Below are 18,914 nucleotides of genomic sequence, written 5' to 3'. Positions count from 1 at the left end.
GCTATATAGATATAGAGCACTATATGCCAGTGCTCATCCTGCCAAGTGCCCCCCTCAGGGCCCCTTACCTTGTCACCCCAATCCCTCACCCCCACCCACCCCCTATTCCACTACCCCTTGTTCATTTCCCAGTTAGGAGTCTATCATGTTCTGTCATCCTCACTGATATTTTCTTCTTTTTAAAAAAATTTTTTTATTTATTTATGATAGTCTCACACACACACACACAGAGAGAGAGAGAGAGAGAGAGGCAGAGACACAGGCAGAGGGAGGAGAAGCAGGCTCCATGCACCGGGAGCCCGACGTGGGAATTGATCCTGGGTCTCCAGGATCGCGCCCTGGGCCAAAGGCAGGTGCCAAACCGCTGCGGCACCCAGGGATCCCAATATTTTCTTTTTAAAAATTTTTTATTGGAGTTCAATTTGCCAACATATAGCATAACACCCAGTGCTCATCTCGCCAAGTGCCCCCCTCAGTGCTCATCACCCAGTCACCCCACCCCCCGCCTATCTCCCCTTCCATTACTCCTTGTTCATTTCCCAGAGTTAGGTGTCTCTCATGTTTTGTCACCCTCACTGATATTTTCACTCATTTTCTCTCCTTTCCACTTTATTCCCTTTCGTTATTTTTTATATTCCCCAAATGAACGAGACCATATAATGATTGTCCTTTTCCGATTGACTTAATTCACTCAGCATAATACCCTCCAGTTCCATCCACGTTGAAGCAAATGGTGGGTATTTGTCATTTCTAATGGCTGAGGAATATTCCATTGTATACGTATAACCACATCCTCTTTATCCATTCATCTTTTGATGGACACCGAGGCTCCTTCCACAGTTTGGCTATTGGGGACATTGCTGCTATAAACATTGGGGTGCAGGTGTCCCGGCGTTTCACTGCATCAGTATCTTTGGGGTAAATCCCTTTCAATTTTTTAAAGGACAATCATCATATGGTTTCACTCATATGTGGAAAATAAGGAATACTGAAAGGGATTATAAGGGAAAGGAGGGTAACTGAGTGGGAAGAATTAGAGAGGTAGACAAACCATTAGAGACTCCTAATTCTGGGAAACAAACAAAGGGTTGCAGAAGGGGAGGCGGGTGGGGGGATGGGGTAACTGGGTGACAGGCACTAAGGAGGGCACTTGATGGGATGAGCACTGGGTGTTATATTGTATGTTGGCAAATTGAATTTAAATAAAAAGAAAATTAATTGAGATATAATTGACACATGGCATTGTATAAATTTAAGATGTAGCCCATGTTGATTTGATACATTTATATATTGCAACACAATTACCATTATTGCATTAGCTAACACCTCCACCACATCACATTAATTGCCATTGCTTTTTTGTGGTGAGAACACTAAATATCTGGTCTTTTGGCAACTTTCGAGTCTGTAATATAGTGTTGTGCATTAATCTTCAGGACTCAATTATCTACTGGTTGGAAGTTTATAAGACTTGATACCTTTGCCCCCCTTTAGAATGTTTGCAAAACTACGGCAAGAGAAATCCTTTTAAAAAAGGTTAAAATCAGGGCACCTGGGTGGCTCAAAGGTTGAGTCTGCCTTTGGTTCAGGTCATGATCCCCCAGTCCCAGGATTGAGTCCTATATCGGGCTCCCCATGGGGAGCCTGCTTCTCCCTCAGCCTATGTCTCTGCCTCTCTCTCTGTGTCTCTTATGAATAAATAAATAAAATCTTAAAAAAGAAAAGGTTAAAATCAGATAATTTCATACCCTTGCTCAAAGCCCATAGCACTCCCTCCTCACTCCTCATCAAACCCCTCCTTCACCCATCATCACTTGACCCGATGCTCCACCCTCACCCAGTCTGCCTCAGATACGTCAGTATCTTGCTTTCCCTCCTTTTTGAGTTGAAGACTAATTGACATACAATGTTGTATTAGTTTCAGGTGTACAGCATAGTGATTATATATATATATATATCAATATGATATATATATATCAAAGATTTTATCTATTTATTTGAGAGACACAGAGAGGGAGCAAGAGAGAGCACAAGCAGGGTGAGGGGCAGAGGGAGAAGCAGACACCCCACTGAGCAGCGAGCATGATGCAGGACCGGATCCCAGGACCCTGGGATCATGACCTGAGCTGAGGGTGGATGCCCAAGTTACTGAGCCACCCAGGCACCCTGATTTGATATTTATATACATTTATGAAATGGTTACCACAATAAGCTCAGTTACCATCTGTGACCATACAAAGTGGTTCCGATATTATTGACTGCATCCCATCTTGCTTTTCCTTGAATATGCAGTCTCACTAGGTCCTCAGAGACCTTGCATTTGCTGGGATGCTTTCTCCAGATCTTCTTATGGCTCAATCCATTGCTTCCATCAGGTCTTCAATCAAAGGTCACATTCTTGTGTCTCTGATGCTCTCTGCCACCTTGTTTGCCTAATTTTTCTCCAAAGCACCTAAGGGCTATGCATACATTGTACTGATTTATGGTGTTTATCATCTGTCTGCCCCCTGCACCCTGGAATGTAAGTTCCAGAAGGACAGACATTTGTGTTGATTTTCTTTTCTGCTGTATCCCTCAAACCAACAATAATTCCTCACATATAGTAGGAGCTTAACATATAGTCACCTGTTTTAAGTGTACAAGTCAGTTTTTAGTACATTTACAGAGTTGTGTGGTCCCCACCACAATCCACTTATGGAACATTTCTACCACCCTATAATATACTTCATTGTCCATATACAGCCACTCCCTCCCACTCCCTCCAGCCCAAGAACACCACTAATTCTCCTGCTCTATAGATTTGTCTTTTTTTTTTTTTTTTGGTCCCTGCTCACTTATTGCTTCTTTCACTGAGTATATTTAAAACATGCCTATGTTATGGCTGTGCTTTGCTGCCAACTGCTTGAAACTCTCTCTCTCTCTCTCTGTGGTATCTTTTCCTTTATGCACACATACACACGTATATACACATAATGCATACATATAGTAATTAGAGCAAACAGTCTTAAGGACATATCCAACACCTATATAGTTGTTGCTCTGATATGCATTACGAATTGGAAGTATATAGTGCTGTTAGAACTGAGAAGGGGAGACAATCTGGGGAGACTTCTCTGAGCAGTCAATGTTTGACCTATATCTTAGGGCAGAATAAGAGGTAACCAGTTGGGTGGAGTAGTGGGATGAGTTGCAGGTGTTCAGAACTGTATGAGCAAATGTCCTGGGGTGAAATGAGGTTGGTAGGGTGGTGGGGGCAGAAAAGGGCTGTGTTTTCTTACACGAATGCATGTATCTCCCAGCTTCTGCCCCCTATCTGCTTTCTAGGATTTAAGAGCCGGTTTTGCTACTAGGGGCAATGTAAGGTGCAGGTCACAGAGATCTAGAAAAGGGCAGAGCTGAGGTTCGAAAAGCAGGGAGGCAGCTACAAAGCCCATCATTATTAATTAGTTCCAGAATGTGCTAGGTGTGCTATTTAACACCCATGACAGTCTAGCAATGTGAGCTTCTTTGGATTCATTTTCTAGGTGAGGAAAGTGGGTCGCAGAAATGCTTTATTATTTTCCCAGGACCCAAAGCCCAGAGAGCACAGAATTCTCTTTTTTTCTGATTTCCCAGGGACTTCTGTGACCCCCAGTTTGTTATCCAGAGAACCACCTTCCTCTGTGACAGGTAAATTCTGGAGGGTTCATCCTGGTGTCTGGGATATAGACCCATAGACCCTTTTTTTCTTTCCCCCCTTTATCTAGACTTCTCAATTTAATTCACTTGTCTCTTTCACAAATTTGATTTATTTAAAAAATCACTGATTTATGCCTGTAAATAAGGTGGGTATAATGATATTAGACATTACTATGCTGCTCTACATCCCAATTTATTTTTTTAAAATTTTTATTTATTTATGATAGTCACACACACACACACACACACACACACACACAGAGAGAGAGAGAGAGAGAGAGACAGAGACAGAGACAGAGACACAGGCAGAGGGAGAAGCAGGCTCCATGCACCGGAAGCCCGACGTGGGATTCAATCCCGGGTCTCCAGGATCGCGCCCTGGGCCAAAGGCAGGCGCCAAACTGCTGCGCCACCCAGGGATCCCTACATCCCCATTTCTATCCAGCCTTAGGGTCATGGTTTATAATGTCTAATGTGGAAAAGAATAATCTGAGTCACTTATAAGATTGTAGATTCCTGGACTCTTATTTTTGAGTTTCTGATTCCATTGGCCAGTGGCTCTAAAAACATTGGAGGGGGAGCTGAGGCTCTGGATCCCAATAATTCCTGATTCAGAAGGTCTGCGGTGGGGTCCAGTGATGTTTATTTTTAACAAGTTTCCAGGTGACACTGATGCTGCTGATCTGGGGATGTCACTTTGAGAAGGACTGCACAAAATTTTGTGTGAGCCATCATTTTCTCCCATCTTCAAGGCATCTCAGTTGATTTCATGTGTTGGATACCAGCCTGCGCCTTAAGAAATTGGGCATTGGTCTGTGGCATCTCTAACACAGGAACAGAAGCATGTTGAAAAGAGCCAAGTTGGACAAGAATGTGCAGACATGTGTGGCTGAGGGCAGTATGGGGGCTGTCATGCCAAACGAGGCACACTATATGTGTGTATGTGTATGCACGCACCCACATGTGTGTGCATGTAATTCTCATTGGAATTTTATTTTATTTATTTTTTGAAGACTTTACCCATTTTATTTTATTTATTTCGTTGCACATTTTTTATTGGAGTTCGATTTGCCAACATATAGCGTAACACCCAGTGCTCATCCCATCAAGTGCTCCCCTCAGGGACCCCCTCAGTGCCCATCATGCAGTCACCCCAATCCCCCACCAAATCCCTTTCCACCACCCCATTTTTATTGGAGTTCAATTTGCCAACATATAGCATATCACCCAGTGATCATTCTGTCAAGTGCCCCTCCAGTGCCCATCACCCAGTCACCCCAAATCCCCACCCACCTCCAATTCCACCAGCCTTGTTCGCTTCCCAGAGCTAGGAGTCTCTCATGTTGTGTCATCCTCACTGATATTTCCCACTCATTTTCTCTCCTTTCCCCTTTATTCTCTTTCGCTATTTTTTATATTCCCCAAATGAATGAGACCATATAGTGTTTGTCCTCTGATTGACTTATTTCACTCAGCGTAATACCCGCCAGTTCCATCCACGTCGAAGCAATGGTGGGTATTTGTCATTTCTAATGGCTGAGTAATATTCCACTGTATACATAGACCACATCTTCTTTATCCATTCATCTTTCGATGGACACTGAGGCTCCTTCGACAGTTTGGCTACTGTGGACATTGCTGCTATAAACACCAGGGTGCAGGTGTTCTGGCGTTTCACTGCATCTGTATCTTTGGGGTAAATCCCCAGCAGTGCAATTGCTGGGTCATAGGGCAGATCTATTTTTAACTCTTTGAGGAACCTCCACGCAGTTCTCCAGAGTGGCTGCACCAGTTCACATTCCCATCAACAGTGCAAGAGGGCTCCCCTTTCTCCACATATTCTCCAACATTTGTTGTTTCCTGCCTTGTTAATTTTCCCCATTCTCACTGGTGTGAGGTGGTATCTCATTGTGGTTTTATTTGTATTTCCCTGATGGCCCGTGATGCAGAGCATTTTCTTTTGTGCTTGTTGGCCATGTCTATGTCTTCCTCTGTGAGATTTCAGATCATCTCTTTTGCCCATTTCATGATTGTATTGTTTGTTTCTTTGCTGTTGAGTTTAATGAGTTCTTTATAGATCTTGGATACTAGCCCTTTATCTGATAGGTCATTTGCAAATATCTTCTCCCATTCTGTAGGTTGTCTTTTAGTTTTGTTGCCTGTTTCTTTTGCTGTGCAGAAGCTTTTTATCTTGATTAAGTCTCAATAGTTCACTGTTGGTTTCCTTGCCTTCATAGATGTTCTTGCAAGAAGTTGCTGTGACCCAATTCAAAAAGGGTGTTGCCTGTGTTCTCCTTTAATATTTTGATGGATTCTTGTCTCACATTAAGATATTTCATCCATTTTGAGTTTATCATTGTGTATGGTGTAAGAGAATGGTCTAGTTTCATTCTTCTGCATGTGGCTGTCCAATTTTCCCAGCACCATTTATTGAAGAGACTATCCTTTTTCCAGTGGATAGTCTTTCCTGCTTTGTCGAATATTAGTTGACCATAGAGTTGAGGGTCGACTTCTGGATTCTCTATTCTGTTCCATTGATCTATGTGTCTGTTTCTGTGCCAGTACCACAGTCTTGGTGACCACAGCTTTGTTGTACAACCTGAAATCTGCCATTTTGATGCCCCTGGCTCTGGTTTTCTTTTTCTTTTTTTTTTTTTTTAAAGAATTTTATTTTATTTTAATTTATTTATGATAGTCACAGAGAGAGAGAGAGAGAGAGAGAGAGAGAGAGAGAGAGAGAGAGGCAGAGACACAGGCAGAGGGAGGAGAAGCAGGCTCCATGCACCGGGAGCCCGACGTGGGATTCGGTCCCGGGTCTCCAGGATTACGCCCTGGGCCAAAGGAAGGCGCCAAACCGCTGCGCCACCCAGGGATCCCTGGTTTTCTTTTTTAATATTGCCCTGGCTATTCAGAGTATTCTCTGACTCCACACAAATCTGAAGATGATTTATTCCAACACTCTGAAGAAAGCCAATGGTATTTTGATAGGGATTGCATTAAATGTGTCAATTGCCCTGGGTAACATTGATATTTTCACAATGTTAATTCTTCCAATCCATAAGCATGGAATATTTTTCCATCTCTTTGTGTCTTCTTCAATCTCTTTCAGAAGTGTTCTGTAGTTTTTAGGGTATAGATCCTTTACCTCTTTAGTTAGGTTTATTCCTAGGTATGCTTTTTGGTGCAATTGTAAATGGGTTTGACTCCTTAATTTCTCTTTCTTCAGTCTCATTGTTAGTGTATAGAAATGCCACTGATTTCTGGGCATTGATTTTATATCCTGCCACACTGCTGAATTGCTGTATGAGTTCTAGCAATCTTGGGGTGGAGTCTTTTGGGTTTTCTAGGTAGAGTATTAGGTTATCTGCGAAGAGAGAGAGTTTGACTTCTTCTTTGTCAATTTGAATGCCTTTGATTTTAAGATTCTGAGGAATGTTCCCTCTATCCCTACACTCTGAAGAGTTTTGATCAGGAAAGGATGCTATATTTTGTCAACTGCTGTCTCTGCATCTAGTGAGAGGATCATATGGTTCTTGTTTTTTTTCTCTTGTTGATATCATCTGTTGTGATCTATCACATTGATTGCTTTACGAGTGTTGAACCAGCCTTGCATCCCAGGGATAAATCCCACTTGGTGATGGTGAATAATCTTCTTAATGTACTGTTGGATCCTACTGGCTAGTATCTTGTTGAGAATTTTTTGCAGCTGTGTTCATCAGGGATATTGGCCTATAATTCTGCTTTTTGGTGGGTCTTTGTCTGGTTTTGGGATTAAGGTGATGCTGGCCTCATAGAACGAGTTTGGAAGTATTTCATCCCTTTCTATCTTTCCGAACAGCTTTAGTAGAATAGGTATGGTTTCTTCTTTAAATGTTTGAAAGAATTCTCTGGGAAGCCATCTGGCTCTGGACTTTTGTGTCTTGGGAGGTTTTTGATGACTGCTTCAATTTCCCCCCTGGTTATTGGCCTGTTCGTGTTTTCTATTTTTTGTTGTTCCAGTTTGGTAGTTTGTAGTTTTCCAGAAATGTTTCCATTTCTTCTAGATTGCGTAATATATTGGCATATAGCTGCTCATAATACGTTTTAAAATAGTTTGTATTTTCTTGGTATTGGTTGTGATCTCTCCTCTTTCATTCATGATTTTATTAATTCGAGTCTTTTTTCTTTTAAATAAAGCTGGTTAATGGCTTATCTATCTTTCTAATTCTTTCGAAGACCAACTCTTGGTTTGGTCGATCTGTTCTACAGTTCTTCCTGTCTCATTTTCATTGAGTTCTGCTTGAATCTTTATTATCTCTGTTCTTCTGCTTGGCATAAATTTTATTTGCTGTTCTTTCTCTAGTTCCTTTAGCTACGAGGTCAGCTTGTGTATTTGAGTTTTTTCCAATTTTTGAGGGATGCTTGTATTGCGATGTATTTCCCTCTTAGGAATGATTTAGCCATATCCCAAATATTTTGAATGGCTGTATCTACATTTTCATTAGTTTCCATGAATCTTTTTAATCCTTCTCTAATTTCTTGGTTGACTCATTCATCTTTTAGTAAGATGCTCTTTAACTTTTAAGTGCTTGAGTTTCTTCCAAATTTCCTCTTGTTATTGAGTTCTAGTTTCAAAGCATTGTGGTCTGAAATATGCCGGGGACAATCCCAATCTTTTGGTATCAGTTGAGACCTGACTTGTGACCCTGTCTATTCTGGAGAATGTTCCATGTGCAGTTGAGAACAATGTGTATTCAGTTGCGTTCAGATGCAAAGTTCTGTATATAGCTGTGAAATCATCTGCTTCAGTGTATCATTTAAAGCCTTTGTTTCTTTGGTGATGTTGTACTAGAATATCTGTCATTTGCAGAAAGTGCCATGTTGAAGTCTCCTACTATTAGTGTATTATTATCTAAGTATGCCTTTATTTTGGTTATTAGTTGATTGCTATACTTGGCAGCTCCCACATTAGGGGCATAAATACTCATGATTGTTAGATCTTCTTGTTGGATAGACCCTTTAAGTATGATATAGTGTCCCTCTTCATCTCCCACTATAGTCTTTTGGATAAACTTTAATTCATCTGATATGAGGATTGCTTTCTTGTGAGGACCATTTGAATGGTAAATGGTTCTCCAACCTTTCATTTTCAGGCTGGAGGTATACTTAGGTCTAATTGAGTCTCCTGTAGACAGCAAATAAATGGGTCTTGCTTTTTTATCCAGTCTGAAGCCCTGCATCTTTTGATGGGGTCATTTAGCCCATTCACATTCAGAGTAACTATTGAAAGATATGAATTTAATGTCTTCGTAATACCTATTCAGTCCCTGTTTTTGTGGATTATTTCTTTGGGCTTCCTCTTTCTTTTACAGGGTCCCCCTTAATAGTTCTTGCAGAGCTGGTTTGGTGGTCACATATCCTTTCAGTTTCTGCCTATCCTGGAATATCTTTATCTCTCCTTCTATTTTGAATGAGAGCCTTGGTGGATATAGTATTCTTGGTTGCATGTTTTTCTCATTTAGTACCTTGAATATATCCTGCCAGCCCTTTCTGACCTGCCAGGTCTCTGTGGAGAGGTCTGATGTTAATCTGATATTTCTCCCATATAAGTTAAGAATCTCTTATCTCTCACTGCTTTAAAGATTTTCTCTTTATCTTTGAAATTTGCAAGTTTTACTATTAAATGTCGATGTGTTGAATGGTTTTTATTGATTTGTGTGTGGGGGGAACCTATCTCCTGGATCTGCATGCCTGTTTCCCACCCCAAATTAGGGAATTTCTCAGCTATGATTTGTTCAAATACGCTTTCTGGCCCTGTGGCCCCTTGGCGTTTCCTGGAACCCCAATTATAAGTAGATTCTTTCTTCTGAGGCTGTCATTTATTTCCCTTAACCTTTCCTCTTGGTCTCTTACTTGGTTCTCTCTTTTTTCTTCAGCTTCCCTCCTTGCCATCAACTTGTCTTCTATGTTGCTCACACTTTCCTCCACCTCATTAACCCTCATCATTAGGACCTCCAGTTTGGTTTGCATTTAATTGATTTTTAATTTTGGCCTGATTAGATCAAACTTCTGCAGTCATGAAGTCTCTAGAATCCTTTATGCTTTTTTTCCAGAGCCATCAGTAGCTATAGTTGTGCTTCTGAATTGGCTTTCTGACATCAAATTGTAATCCAAATTCTGTTACTCTGTGGCAGAGAGTACTGTTTCTGCTTCTTTCTTTAGAAGGAAGAATTCACCACAAGTCATTTTGCTCAGTGCAGAGTGACTGTATGAGCCGGCTGAGTCAAGAATATCAAGCACAAGCTAACTAAATTTCACCCTAGATGATTCTGACAAGGTCAAAGACCAGAAAATGAAAACGAAGATCAGGACAAAATAAAGCAACAGGACCACTAAGGTGAAAAAGAAATTTTAAAACACAGTAGTAAAAAAAAAAAAAAAAAAAGGACAAGAATCCCAAAGAAGTCGTAAAAAAAGAAAAAAGAAAAAAAGAAGAGAAAAAAAAAGACCAAAGTAAAGAGGAAAAAAAAAAAAAGAAAAAAAAAGGAGACTGGGAGATGGTGGTGGTGGAGAAGTTGTAGTGGAGGGAGAATGTAGTCTACCTGACGGGTCCTAGAGGGTGATCCTCTTGGTTCTGAGTGTATTAAGTTCTATTTGTTAGAAGATGCTCAGTCCCAAATGTGTATAAACCAGCAATACTTTTAGGAAGCCCCAACATTGACCACCAAAACATATAGGAGATAAAAGAGGGGGGCAGAATGGGAATGAAGAGAGAATATAATCTCGCAGAATGAACCATCATGGTATACCACTTGTTTCTGGGTGCATGTGGTCATGTTTTAGAAGGTATTAACTTCCAGCATTGTAGAACCAAATGAGGCAGAGAAAACAAAAACACAAAACAAAAAGCCATATCTCGTATATTTCCCAAAATTAAATTGAGTATGTTGAAGGGAATCTAGAAGTGGAAAAAATATTTAAGACATGTAATTGTAGAAATATGAAAGTCAAAAAGGAAGAAACTTAAAAATGAAGAGGTGGTAAAATATTGTAGTTAAGGAGGGAAAAGAGAAAAAATATTGGAAATATTTAGACTGATATAAAAATGAGTTGTACTGGAAAAGGAGGAAAAAGGAAAGGTACTCTAGTTCTATATACTATAAATCCCTCAACTTCCCCTGGAGCTTTCCAGAGCTGCTTGGTGAAGAACTTGCTCTTCCCCTGTTCTTCCAGCTGGTCTTCTGGGGGAGGGGTCTGCTGTGCTGATTCTTAGGCGTGTGTGCCTGGAGATGCCTGGCTCAGTGGGAGATGTTTATCCTTGAGGTCTTTGTTCCCTGGTGACCCCGTCTCTCCCAGGCACATGGAGAAACAAGGAGGAAAAAACAACAACGGCAGCGGCCAGATTTCCAGCTCTGGAGTCAGCTCCTCACTAGTAACTAATGAAGACTAGAAACTAATGAGGACCACCTCCCAGTCCACACTGGCCTAGATGCTCCAGGGGCCGGAGCGGGTGCTCTGATCCTGGCACAGCTTGCAGGGCACCCAGTGGCAGGAGAGTTCTCAATGTCCTGTGCCCTCCTCGCTTCCACCTGTCCCTGGGGGAACACAGGATCATGGGCTTTGTCGGCTTTGTGCCCTGGGGTCAGGGCCTGTGCTGCTGGAATCCCGCTCCCGGGGTGCGTGGCTCCCGAAGGCAGCAGGGCACAGACACCTCCGTCTGGAGCCGCCCACCTAACCAAGTGGCTTCTCCCAAACGTCGGGTGGGCTGTGCGCTCCAGGTCTTTACCGAGATCAGTCCATATTTTGTGGTGCACTTTCCCTGGGCGCAGTGCTATTAGTGGCTCTGGGAAACTGAAGGCTTCACTGCTTCTATTGTAATTCTGCCCGATTTTCCTGCTAAACACGTTTCTGTCTGGGAAGAATCCAGTGCAGATTTTTAAAATATCTGCTTCTCCAGGGCTGGGCTTTCCTGTCCTCCTGTCCTGGAAGCTTTGGCTGCCCAGGTTTACTTTAGCCTGGCTCTTCATGGTGCCCCTCCCCCGCTTGATTCTTATTTATTTATGTATTTATGTATTATGTATTTTTCCGCCTTCCTACCTTGCTAGAAGTGAAAACCCTTCTCTCTGTAGCATTCGAGCTGTTCTCTCTTTAAATCTCAGGTAGAATTTGTAGGTGTTTAGGATGTTTTGAAAGTTATCTAGGTAAGTTGGTGGGACCAGGTGAGTTGAGGACCTCTACTCTTCCGCTATCTTCTGTATTTAGTTCCATGGCAATTTATCACATGTGTAGATCCATGTAACCACTACTTTCCTCCACTACTCCATCCCCACAGCATTACCCTCAGGATACCCCTTTATAGTTACATCTACCCTCTCCTCTCCTACAGTTCCTACCTCCTGACAAGTATTAATTGTTCTTTATTTAATTTTGTCATTTTCACAGTGTTATATATATCAGTGGAAAGATTCACCTAGCGTGTTTTTTGAGATGGGTTTTCTCATTCAGCGCAATGCCCTTGAGATCCATCCAAGTTATTGTGTGTATCGATAATGTATTCCTTTTTTGGCTGAGTGGTATTCCATGGTTTACATGTACCATCTCATGTTTAATCTAAATTCAAAACAAAAATTTATTTATTTATTATTATTATTTTTGAGAGAGTGAGAGAAGAGAAATGCATGCATGTGATGTGGGTAGGGGCAGAGGGAGAGAGAGAATCTTAAGCAGGCTTCCTGGTCAGTGTGGATCCACACAGGGCTCAATATCATAACCCTGAGATCATCACCTGATGGAAACCAAGAGGTGGACACTTAATGGACTGAGACATCCAGGTGCCCCTCAAACAAAATTTATAAATGAGACTTACAGGAAGAGAAATAACAGAGAACAAATAATATGCAAGCTCTTATTATACCACAGATAGGTAGGCTTTGATGACTTGGTTTTACCATAAAAAGGCCCACCAAGATAGTCCCCACTCTTGATAGGAGCTACATATTTATAAGTTGAAGGTTTTTAGGAAATGTTTTGGTGTCCATGTAACCAGGGCAGTCCCTGGTTAAGAAAATGGCCTTAGTAAGGAGGTGAGCCTCTTACACTCAGAAGATGGCATAAACCACTGAGCTTGTACAGATATACTGATTCACTTTGAGAATGAGAGACAGAGAGATCACAGAGGGAGATGAAGAGGGAGATAGAGTCCCCACTGAGCAGGGGCTTGGATTCAGGGCTCAATCCATTACCATGGGATCGTCATCTGAGCTGAAGGTAGATGCTTAACCAACTGAACCACCAAGGCACCTCTACTTATTTTTTAAATTTAGATATGTCACAAACCATGAAATTCATCACACCCACCACAATGGCAATAATACTAATACTAATACTAATAATAATAGTAATAATTAAGCACAACAACAGGTATTGTTGAGGATGTGGGAAAATTGGAACCCTCACACATTGTTGATGGGAATGAAACATCATGTTGCTGCTGTGGAAAACAGTTCAGCATTTCCTCAAAAGAATATCCTATGACCATATCATAAAATTATCACAGGACTCAGCTATTCCACTTGTAGCTATATGCTCCCCCCAAATTAAGAAATTAAAAATGCATGTTCATAAAAATGTGTACATAAATGTTCATGGCAACATTATTCATAGTAGCCCCAAAAAGGAAATAATGTAATGTCCATCAGTGGATGAATGGATCCATTTCTTATGCACCCACTGAGAGATAGAAGAGAACATGTCTTATAGCCCTCTGCTTTTGTCTCTCCTCAGTGTTCATGCAGTGTGTGCCAGAGAAAGGGGTTCTGGGAAGCCCAGACAGCTCAGAAAGGATATGCAGAGTAGGGACTCACTGGGAAGATCTGATGTTATCCATGTTCTCGTTACCCTCTTGCTTAGAATTCCCAGAAGCCTCCAGAAAACAGAGCAACTTGCACCTCAACAAGAGCTCCACAATTGGTGAGTAATCAGGCACTCGGAACCCAGTAGAAAGGAGTATGTAGATAGATTTCTTTCTCATCATCTAAGGCCATAGGCTTTAAGTCTGCTTCAGGAGATAACTTGACTCTTCCAAATAAAGTCCTTGGTTTGAGGATCAAGGATGGGATGGAGGTGGGCTCTGAGTGTGCAGACAGATAAGGTTTCTGGATAATGTGCCATTTCAAAGATGGTGGAGCCAAGGGGCTGATGGGAAAGACCATTGCTCATTCCTACACGCTGCTATTCTGACTTTGCTCTGATCCATGTGTGTAAGCTTTGTCCCCTATTGCTCACTGCCTCCTCTTACTCCTGCAGTTCTGTGCAACATACTTCCTTCATGCTGTAGCTCTCTTTCCCCTTCCTTTTCTTAGAAAAGTATCAATTTTCCTCAAGACAGAAAACCTTGACAGGTCCCCTGAGGATAGTTCTGATATCTCCACTGGGTCCACCTGACTCTAGCTTTCTGCTAGATTCCTGATGCCAGCAAATTCTAAAACCCTGATGAGATTCTTTGCCATCCTCTGTTCAAAATACTTCTGGGTTGCCAGTCAACCTTAGGATATAGCCAGGGTTTCTATTTTTTTTTTTATAAATTTATTTTTTATTGGTGTTCAACTTGCCAACATATAGAATAACACCCAGTACTCATCCCATCACATGCCCCCCTCAGTGCCCGCCACCCAGTCACCCCCACCCCCCGCCCACCTCCCCTTCCACCACCCCTAGTTCGTTTCCCAGAGTTAGGAGTCTCATGTTCTGTCTCCCTTTCTGATATTTACCACTCATTTTTCTCCTTTCCCCTTTATTCTCTTTCACTATTTTTTATATTCCCCAAATGAATGAGACCATATAATGTTTGTCCTTTTCCGATTGACTCATTTCACTCAGCATAATACCCTCCCGTTCCATCCACGTCAAAGCAAATGGTGGGTATTTGTCGTTTCTAATGGTTGAGTAATATTCCATTGTATACATATACCACATCTTCTTTCTTTTAATAATAAATTTATTTTTTATTGGTGTTAAATTTACCAACATACAGAATACCACCCAGTGCTCATCCCGTCAAGTGCCCCCCTCAGTGCCCATCACCCATTCACCCCCACTTCCCGCCCTCCTCCCCTTCCACCACCCCTAGTTCATTTCCCAGAGTTAGGAGTCTTTATGTTCTGTCTCCCTTTCTGATATTTCCCACACATTTCTTCTCCCTTCCCTTCTATTCCCTTTCACTATTATTTATATTCCCCAAATGAATGAGAACATATAATGTTTGTCCTTCTCCGATTGACTTACTTCACTCAGCATAATACCCTCCAGTTCCATCCATGTTGAAGCAAATGGTGGGTATTTGTCATTTCTAATGGCTAATATTCCATTTTATACATAGACCACATCTTCTTTATCCATTCATCTTTGGATGGACATCGAGGCTCCTTCCACAGTTTGGCTATTGTGGACATTGCTGCTATAAACATTGGGGTGCAGGTGTCCTGGCATTTCATTGCATCTGTATCTTTGGGGTAAATCCCCAGCAGTGCAATTGCTGGGTCAGAGTAGCCAGGGTTTCTTAGCTTGATATTCAATGCTTTTAGGCCCAATGCCCTTAGATCAGCCACTGCTCATCCCAGACACCGTTGATCCTCTTGTCTTCATTCCTCATGCAAATCTTAGCCACACAGAGTCAGATGAAGCTCTCCTGGATCCTTGGCATCTTCTCCTGATTCTGCATCCAAGCCACTTGCTCTGTTTTTCCTTCCATTTCCTCATGGCCTCAGTCTCTCAGGAAAGCCTTTTATGACACTGGGTTGTATAGCTTCCTCTGTCCTATGGACTGCCTGTTATGGCAAATTTCACAGTATATTAAAATATGCACTTGTCTGATGCATATGGCTGAGCACCTGGTAAGTCTCTGGAGGTACTTATGGAATGAGATGCAAGCTGCCACGTGTGGGATGCTTATCATATGTCAAGAACTGTGCCTTGTGCTGTTATTATTGCTATTGATTTAAATTTCACATTAACCTGTGATGTATTATAATTATTTTCATTTACAGATGGGAAAACTGGCTCATAGATGTTAAGTCATTTGGTAGAGGCCCCACATCTTTTTTTTTTAATAAATTAATTTTTTATTGGTGTTCAATTTACCAACATACAGAATAACACCCAGTGCTCATCCCGTCAAGTGTCCCCCTCAGTGCCCGTCACCCATTCACCCCCACCCCCCGCCCTCCTCCCCTTCCACCACCCCTAGTTCATTTCCCAGAGTTAGGAGTCTTTATGTTCTGAGAGGCCCCACATCTAATTAGGGATAGATCTGGGGTTGAAATCTAGATGCCCAACTCTGTAGTTTATGCTCCTCTTATAGTCATGGGATTCTGCCTCACAAGGGCACGTGTTCGGGATGGGGCAGAAACGGGGTTACGGGAAATGGTCTTACTCCTTTATATTTTCCTTTTTGATTCCCAGTGCCTTCTAGGACTATCACTGTCTCTCCAAAGGGATCAGACTCTCCAACTGGTGAGTAAGTGGTCCTCTCTGGACCCTCTTCATTCTCACCCCTGTGCAGAGGCTATAGCTCTGATTTTGGGTCCTGGTAATAAAATATTAAGGGGAGGGTAAATATAAGCACTTGGAACTCAGAACTGGGCAATAAGATCAGGTGGGAAGGTTGAAAATTTCTAAAGGATCAGGGAAAGAGAAATTCCATCTCTTTATCTGCCCCTTATGACAGTTTTTTTAATGCAATTAGACAAATAACCAGGTAGTGTCTGTGTGTGTGTGGAGGGGTTGCATCAGAGGCCCATGAGGGTGTGTGGAAGTGATATTTAGAGAATTTGGCTTATCTAGCCCTGATACTTGGTGAGGAGGGGAGGAACCCTCTAGGAAGGAGACTGGCATTCTAGATAGCAGAGAATAATAGGACCTCAAATGAGAGATATGGCTATGAGAAGCTCAAGATGCACCTTGAAGTGGGTCCTGGAGATAGGCCTTTGTCACCTGCTCCTGTCTTTCTTCGTTCTTCCAGGTCTTGCTCACCAGCACTACACTAAGGGCAATCTGGTCCGGATATGCCTTGGAGCTGTGATTCTAATACTCCTGGTGGGAATTCTGGCAGAAGATTGGCACAGCAGAAAGAAACCCCTGTTGCTCCGGGTCAGAGCTGCCCACAGGCCACTCCCACCCCTCCCACAGACCCAGAAACCACACAGTCGTCAGGATGGGGGTCGACCAGATGGTCATAACCATGGGTCCCACCATTAGAACTTCAAGGCTTGGTTGTATTTATGAGGTAGGGAGTGTAAAGACCATGCTTGGAGTGTGTGGAATATAAGAGCAGGAAGATAGGGGTTATGACTGTAGAGAAGGAGGGTCACGGGTCTTCTCCGTGATGCCCCATAAAGGAGTTGTTGGTGTCTATTTGGTTTTCTGTCCAAGGACTCTGTTCATTTGGGATAGGGAGTATCTAATGAATGCCAGCATCCTTTCACTCATAGCTTGCACATCACGGATATTATGGCAACCTAACTGAACCATCATACTGACCCCTTCAGCCTTTCCTAATACATGTTATGGATTGACCTCTGTATCCCCAAGCCTCATAGCTGACCCTGTTCTATCCTCTGCACAAAACACTCCCATGGTTCCCTGTAGGCTCCTGTATTTTGTTTTTTTTCTGTGTATCCACGAACCTAACCCATAGCTTAGCTGGTTAATTCAGACTAGTATTCATTTCTTGAGCCTATCAGCCCAGCCTCTCTCCTAACCAGAAACATTTGGTGACATGTGTGAGTTCTGAGGCCTTGCTCTATCATATCTCCCCACCCTGAGTATACCTTTCTCTTACCCTTTGATCCCAAATGCCATTTCCTTAGACATGGGCTCTGGTTTCATCAATTTATGGCCACATCCTCCTCCTGTCTTGCTCTATAGTTAATAACCACCCTCACAGAATCTCTAAGTCACAGGTAAAATGGGCAGAGTATCCATTCCTAAATTGATGCATGGAGGCTACTCGATTTCTTTTCCCTTAAAAGGGGCAACATTGGGATATTTGCATTCAAGGGATATTTGCCAGCACCTGGAGATATTTTTGGGGGAGGGAGGTGCTGGGATTTAGTAGGTAGAGGGTAACATTTTATGAATGCACAGGGCATTCTCTCAAGAGTATATTCTTTTGATATGCTTAAGATAACAAAAAATTATCTGGCCCCAAGTGTCAATAGCAGAGACTTGAGAAACTCTTAGAAGACCTTGAAATTCCTTCTTAGCCTTCAAAAAATTATGTGCCTCTATTTCTTCTTTTAACAACCTTACCCACTCCCACTGAAGGCACCCACCACCCCTCAGACCATGAGAATGAGAATATCTCTAGGAAAGACCTATATTCAGCTGAACAAGAGGTCTCGAGAAATAGGAAACTTGTAGGAAAACCTGGGAGCCCATACCGTACACAGGGACATCGGGGAGATGATGGCACGTGAGCCTGTTAAAGGGAGGTTTGAAGGGGAGGTCTGGGAATGTGGTGTATTTGGTGAGAACGATGAACCAATGGATCCCAGTGAAGAAGAAGGGGAAGTAGGATGACTGGGATAAAAATGTAAAAATTAGTGCCTAACAAAGTGATTCTTACAGTTGTTGTACAGACTTTTGGGATTCTGTATACCATAAGGAAGTAAGTGGTTAGGGGCGGGGGGAGAGCTGTGCATGCCATGGAGCTATGCTTTTTATAAGGTTGGGATTATTTTTTTTAAAGTACCTTTTTAAAAGATTGTATTTGGAGGGGGAGAGGGAGAGAGGGAGAGAGACAGAGACAGACAGAGAGAGAGAGAGAGAGAACACACAAATAGGGAGAGTGGCAGAGGGTAGGGAGAAACAGACTCCCTGCTGAGCAGGGAGCCCAATGTGGGGCTCAGTTCCAGGACTCTGAGATATGACCTGACCGGAAGGCAGATGCTTAACCAACTGAGCCACCCAATACCCTGAGGTTGGAATTACTAAAAAGTTGATCAGAGCAAAGAAATGATCATATATGGGCTTCACTGAAAGACTTAAGAATGCTACAAACTGTTGTAGGATTGGTAGGAGAAATACTGAGGAAGACCATCAGGCAGCTACCCACACAGATCAAGGAATGCCAGAACTGGGCAGTGACTGGCAAGGTGAACAGACCAATGTGATCACAAACATTTCTGTCCGTTTTTCCTTTTGTGTTAGGTTCTCCCCAAATAAAGTATTTTTCTGTCTATGTTTGGTCAGAATCCATT

The 18,914-nt window shown here is 42.3% G+C and overlaps 1 protein-coding gene across 2 annotated transcripts in view; it reads left to right on the top strand.

The window, feature by feature from the left end:
* The window catches only part of GP6 (glycoprotein VI platelet), a 28,619-nt gene extending 9,724 nt beyond the window's left edge, over nucleotides 1–18,895 (top strand). For both annotated transcript variants that reach the window (XM_072733940.1, XM_072733985.1), the window contains exons 5-8: nucleotides 3,616–3,669; nucleotides 13,567–13,626; nucleotides 16,117–16,167; nucleotides 16,676–18,895. In XM_072733940.1, coding sequence (XP_072590041.1) covers nucleotides 3,616–3,669; nucleotides 13,567–13,626; nucleotides 16,117–16,167; nucleotides 16,676–16,911 — 401 coding nt within the window. In that variant the 3' untranslated portion in view covers nucleotides 16,912–18,895. The remainder of the gene's footprint in view (nucleotides 1–3,615; nucleotides 3,670–13,566; nucleotides 13,627–16,116; nucleotides 16,168–16,675) is intronic.
* Nucleotides 18,896–18,914: the final 19 nt, after the last annotated feature.

This window comes from Vulpes vulpes, chromosome 1 (assembly GCF_048418805.1).
Source record: "Vulpes vulpes isolate BD-2025 chromosome 1, VulVul3, whole genome shotgun sequence".
Classification (NCBI taxonomy): Eukaryota; Metazoa; Chordata; class Mammalia; order Carnivora; family Canidae; genus Vulpes; species Vulpes vulpes.
This window is presented reverse-complemented; position numbering and strand designations above follow the sequence as displayed.